At 37.8% G+C, this 6,637-nt stretch overlaps 1 protein-coding gene across 1 annotated transcript; it reads right to left on the reverse strand.

Moving 5' to 3' along the window:
* Positions 1-3,587: 3,587 nt before the first annotated feature.
* LOC140859783 (transcription factor MYC2-like) lies at positions 3,588-6,114 on the reverse strand. Its single transcript, XM_073262338.1, has one exon. The coding sequence runs from the start codon at positions 5,881-5,883 to the stop codon at positions 3,925-3,927; it is 1,959 nt and encodes a 652-aa protein (XP_073118439.1). The 5' UTR covers positions 5,884-6,114; the 3' UTR covers positions 3,588-3,924.
* Positions 6,115-6,637: the final 523 nt, after the last annotated feature.

Below are 6,637 nucleotides of genomic sequence, written 5' to 3' on the forward strand. Positions count from 1 at the left end.
GGGTCATGAGTTATATAATGCGTGGTATATTTAGTCCAAAATAAATATATGTTATATATTTATTGGTATGTGATGATTTTAGTATTATACTAATGGGCTCTTTATTTATCTTTTATTTTGAGCTTAAGCACATTGGCATACATTAATGCACTTATCGAGAATTTGAATATGAGTGGGTGGGAGATATTCAAAGCTAAGCTATGTGGTTTGATGGAAAAAACTCATATAATAAATTAAATGTATCATCAATCTTTTGTGAGAAACTAAAATAACTCTAATTAATTGTTTTAATAGTAAATTAATTATTTTTTGTGAATATAAATTGATTGCTAATTAATTAAATATATAAAGGAACAAACATCCATATAAATGTTTCAATTAAGATTTTTGTTATGCTACCCACCAATCATGTCAACCTCTGTGTCAACCATGTATAAACACTCAACTATTGTACATGGTGAACACAGAGATTGACACGGTTGGTGAACAGCATAACAAAACTCTTTCAATTAAATCTCAATATTTACGATTTTTGTAACAGGTCGATCCTTTACTTTTTACAACATAGAATGACATTAACATAAATTAAATTTAAAAAATATACTTTGTTTTCTCAACCTAACTAAAAGGTTGGCCGACCTGCCCCGCTCCACCCCACCTAATGGTGGATTGTAACGAGTTGTGGGTCGACCAACGCTGCTAACCCGTTTTGACACTTATATATATATATATATATATATATTCTATTTAATTTTTGCAACTTAATTTTGTAACGATGGTGAAGTTCTTTTCTTTTCTTTTCTTTTCTTTTTTTTTTATTTACCAAAACACTATCTTGTATATATCATATTTTTTCTTTACATGCAATTTTTTTCCTATCATTTTAATTTCAAAAATTAGTAAATTTTATTTTAAATTTTTATAAAAAAATCTACTTCATTCTCTTATGTTTTACAAAATATATGTATTTCATGTGCGAATGTGCCATCATATACTAATATATTAAAAGTTAAACCTTCCATATTAAACTTGGTGTATTGATGAAACTTACAATTTTTATTCTCCATGATTTTCTTATTTTCTCTCATCAACTCTTTCTAATTTTTCAATCCATCAACCAAATATTATACAATTTTTTACGGTCAATTTCTTGTAATTTATTAAGAAACGAAGAAGTTTTTAGTTATAAGATGTATCAACAAAAAAAGAAATTCTTCAGTCTCCCACACAAACCGGGGAGAAGAGAAAATAGCCAAAGCAGCGATAGAGTGCACCACCTTATTCGCTGAGCGCCACATATGGCTAACGAGAATGTTATTCTGAGAATCCAGAAGACGTCTGATATTTGTAGCAACTCAATCTTAGTTATCGCTAATTGTACCACAAGAAGAGAATCCGATGTGACGTGATGAATCTGTAGGTTGCGTGTATGTGCTAAAATATTATAAATTATTAATGTTTAACATAATTATAAATATTTTTACATTTTATTAAAGTTAAATTAATTATAAAAATAAAAAAAATTATAATAAAATAATAATTTTTATATAAATATAAGTGCACGAAACACATGTGCGTGCATTATATATTAGTAGGTGTCTGTATATATATCAATAATATAAGTAACAAACACTGACAAAAGATTTAAATTATAAGAGTAATAATTAAACATCATTTTAAAATATGCCAACAAAAAAAATAATATAAAAATATTCAAAAAAAAAAAAAAGGCCAATTATTGAGTGCAAGAAGCCAAATCTCACACAACTATTGAGGGAAAAAATGTGAAGCATGTGGTGATGGGAGACACGACAAGATAAAATAGGACACATTCAATGTGCACTCTGATTCAATCATGTGTGCCCTTGAAATTTTTGTCCTGCCAAAATGTGGACCACCAACAAAAGTGTTCCAAGGACCACTGAATAAATTTTTAGATTTCATTCTTCCATTGGCTAACAAAATTGAGACATTTAACTTTTTCAAAAAAAAAAAAAGAAGAGACATTTAGGAGATATATATATATATATATATATAGTGTTCTTTTATGGTGCCCAACACTATATGTCCACTTCATGCCCACTATGTACAAGTCAACTCATCTATTGTACCGGTCAACTTATCTATTGTACATAGTGGGTATGAAGTGGGCATATAGTGTTGAACACCATAAAAAAACTCTATATATATATAAGTCCCATAAGATATATAATTGCCTGAAAAATACTTTTGAATCTTGTTTTAATTGCAATGCGACCGGGGGATTTTCCTAACTAAACCGAGATAAGCGAGACTCTGATCCAAAAAATACTAGAAAGTGGAAGAAAAGACAACGAATGGTTGCATGTGAAGTGATATGATGATGAAAACGATTTTGCGATGGAAAATAATTAAATTTGTGAAGGGGAATGAAGAATAAAAAAGTGTTAAAGTATGATCTAACATGTTTTACTCGTTGTGAGCTAACTCCATGTTATGCAAGTGTTGGATATGTTTCGTGCATTCTAGATTCGTAAAGAGTATAACATGTCTAATCTTTTGTGGCTCTCATTTAATTCTACGAGCAACGAAAAAACTGCAGTCTTAGGAACCACCATGTTCCATTTTTTTTTTTAAAAAATAGTTATCTTTAATATGTTTTGAAGCATTAAATTATATATAACATATATATATATATATATATACAATTTTGCTATCCTGCCCACTCACCGTGCCCACCTAATGTGCCCACCATGAGGTGGCACTCAACTATTGGATGTGATGAATTGTGCGTCCAATAGTTGAGTGCCACCTCATGGTGGGCACATTAGGTGGGCACGGTGGGTGGGCAGGATAGCAAAATTCTATATATATATATATATATATATAAATTGCTTCAAAATCAGTGTTTTAAAAATCCCCGCTTAAGCGGTGAGCGGTGGCCTGCCGCCTCAATTAGTGGCTGGGCGACGCCTCTAGGCGTCACCCGATTAACTAGCCGCCTAGGCGGCCCTGTTGCCTAGGCGGTTTATCCATTAATAATAATAATAATAATTTTAATTTTTTTAAATAATAAAGCAAACTTAAAAAGAAGATAAAAGATCACAATCCCATAATTTAAAAGAGAGAAGATATAAAACAAAACAAAACAAAAAGTAAACTTGTCTTTAATTTTCAACCTTCTTGTTGTCTCCCCAACTATTGAGTATTGACTATATTAATATATATATTTTACTATATTATTAAAATTTTTTAAAAAAATTATACAAAAAACTTAAAAAACATAAGATATAAAAACTATATTTCATAGTAAAACTCATAAATATTTCAAGATTTTAATTTTTTAGGTTAAAAAAAAACCGCCTAGGCGGCTAGGCGGTGGGTCGCCGCCCGCCTATCATCTAGCGCTTTTTAGAATATTGTTCAAAATATACCAATGAGCTCACGATGCCATTATGTGCACTTTCATGTTTTGAGTCTGCATGCTCTTATTAGTGTTACATATAATAAAACACAAGCTCAAATGAGCGGATGATTATTTCTCACAAATATACGTGCTTGTATTTATGTACGTACTAACGAAAACAAACATATCCAATGGTCAAATCTATTATCAAATAAGCAACACTTGAATCATGCTTATTATATTATATTATATTAAAGTCATAATAACATAGACAGCTCCTACATTTGTTGTACTTGATAGCTATGTACATTGAGGCTACACCATGCCAAGAACTGCATGTAAGAAATTTAACTCAAACTAAGCTCCATCTTCGCCTAATTGCTTAAAAATACTTTCTAAAGATACAAGAAGTATCATACGCTCAAAATTTCCGAGCACGAGCTTAACCCTAACCCCGCCGATCTTTTTTTCCATGGGAGGAGGGGAATCACCGAGGCAGTTAGTTGCAAGAACGAGCCTTTTAGCAGAAAACCCGGTTTCTACCGAGTTTCGGAGATTTTGGATGTCAAAGCGGCCTTGAGTTGTTCTTGAGAGAAAAAATAACCCTCCATCTTCACATTTGCCTGTTGGATCATCAAATCGTTCACCACCGATACGCTTGCGTGAAGTACGTCTAGATTCAACTCTTTAAGAGCTACCATCAATCTAGCTGCAGGATGATTCTTTTTGCTACATTGGACTCGAATCATCGCATCCCAACCAATGATCTTAATATCTATGTCCATATCGATGGGCGTGATCCCACCATTGCTCGACGACTTCTTTTGATCGTGGCTTGTTGGAGATGTCACCGATCCTTTGGCAGCCAATTCCTTCTTCATTGATTCGAGTTGAGACCTCAAATCATCTTTATCCGATTCAACATTCTGAAGCTTTGCCTTCAAGTCATTAATATATGAAATGGCGTCACCGAGAAGTGAAGCCTTGTCCATTTTCGACACATTCGGTACAACAGCTCGAAGAGCATAGAACCTTTGATTCAACTTCTCCCTCCTCTGCCTTTCGGCTTCAACATGATTCAAAGGCTCTTCTCTACCGTTTGCCGGCTTTCTCCCCCGTTTTCTTGGTCGTTTTTCCGGATCAACAACCCGAATACTCTCGGCCTCCTTCACCACCGATACTTCAAGATCTGAATGATCAGACTCGATCCCCCCGTTGGTATCGGCTTTCACGACACCTGAAGTCTGCAAAATGGCACCCGAAGTGAAGGAAAGCATGCCCTCATCATGACTACCCCTCGAAACCGGAGACCTCTTCTTGTTTTTACAACTATTGTTGTTATTGTTCTCTTCCTGAATACCAAACAAATTCACATTTCCACCACAGATACTCCTCTTAGAACTCTCACCAAAACTAAGAATCTCCCCATTCCTAACACTGGTGGTGGTCCCGTTGGGCCCAAATTTCGAAAATTTCAAATCTTTTGCAAGAAATCCCTGATTTTGCTGCTGTGGATTATCAGTTACAGTACTGGAACTTGGATTTTCATTACCAAACACAATCGGATTGCTGGTAATACTAGAAGGGATGGAACTCACTTGAACGTTCGTATTATTATTGGTATTGAATGAATCTTTTGTATCCACAGCAGAACAAGAAGGCTCCGTCAACCATAAGGCCGATGGATCATTCTCAGCCAAGGCCCAAGAGCCCGACCCCGAACCCGAACCCATTTCCATTCCATTGAAGTTGAACAAGATTCTGACCTTGTTCATGAGATCCGAGCTCTGGAAAATGGGTTCAGTGGACCCGAGCTCAACCACGCCGCTTGGAGATGGTATGCACACCAGTGTTTGAAGCCCGAATCCCTGTGCCTGTTGGGCCCGCTCACAGTGGGACGCCAGAAGCCTCTCCGTTCCCGTCACCCACACCGGGCTAGAGCTGTACATGGCCTGGCCTGGAAGCCCGGAGTCGTTGGCAAAGGATTGAGTCATGGAAATCAGGAAAAACCACTCAGTATCAGTAACCTCTTCATCCACGGCGTCATCGGACGAAGCCTGAGAGCCCGAAATCAAAGAATTCAGCTCCCTTATTACCTTCTTCCTGTGCTCCTGCTCCGCCGGGGAATACACAGTATTCCGCTTCACCTTGTTCTCCTCCCCCTTGTAGTATCCGTCCCCCCAGCCCAGAACAGAGGGACCGCCGTACTCAACAACGGAAGACTGCCAGAAAATGGCGTAGGTCCAGCTCTCGCGGGCCCCCTCAATCAGGGCCAGAAGACGCTGCTGCAGCGTTTCTTGGGTGAAAACCTGGGAGGGCTTGGAGTGGTCGGTGGACGGCGGAGGAGGGTTCGGCGCGGCGGCGTAAAAGGGTTGTTGCGAGGACCAAATATAAGACAGATCGGAGGAGGAGGACATGAAAGCATCCATTATAGAAACCTCCCCGTCACCGACCGCCGCTATGGAAGCAGTATTGCTTGTAGCTGTCCAAGGATTCATGGTGGGTGAAAAATGAAAAGGGTGTGGGCAGAGATATGAATCACTCCATAGATGAATCGGAATAAGAAGCAGAAAAATGGAGGCTTTGGGGGCGGAGGAGACGAGACGAGAGTGGATAGAGGGCGTGGAATTTGAGTGGCGTTTGGGGTGAATTTGAAGTGAATTTAGGGATCCACTGTGGACTCCACACACAAAGCGAAGCTCCGTGGCAGCTGCTTTCCCCAACACAATCGCCACCACACAATTCCCCACCCTGCCCAAATCACAAACGCGCAATTAATATTATGTACGTAATCTATAGAGACGTTAAAGTGGCTTGGGTTTGCTAGGTTGGTATGTCTCTTCCCGTTATATACATAGATTGAGTTAATAAATTTTCAACCCGCTTGAATGGCGGGCCGGCGCAAGTGGTGGGTTGAGGTTCAATTCGTTCAACTCGTCAAATATAACTAAAAATTAGTGAGTTGATCTGTTCCGCACCGCCAAATAGGTGGGTTGGGTTGATAATTTCTCAACCATCCTAAAATATTGGACCATCCCGTCCCGCCCCATCTCGTCAAATAGGCGGATTGGGTTGATAATTTTACAACCAGTCTAAATGGTGGGCCGGCCCATCATCCCGCCAACTGCGGGTTTTGGTGGGTTGCGGCTTGGCCCGCCCCACCTGCCCGTTTTGACAACTTTAGTAATATATACTCATATATTTACATCATCATCATTATTATTTTTATTATTAGTTGTATTTAGATTTGAC

Source organism: Henckelia pumila, chromosome 4 (genome assembly GCF_033568475.1).
Source record: "Henckelia pumila isolate YLH828 chromosome 4, ASM3356847v2, whole genome shotgun sequence".
NCBI classification, from domain to species: domain Eukaryota; kingdom Viridiplantae; phylum Streptophyta; class Magnoliopsida; order Lamiales; family Gesneriaceae; genus Henckelia; species Henckelia pumila.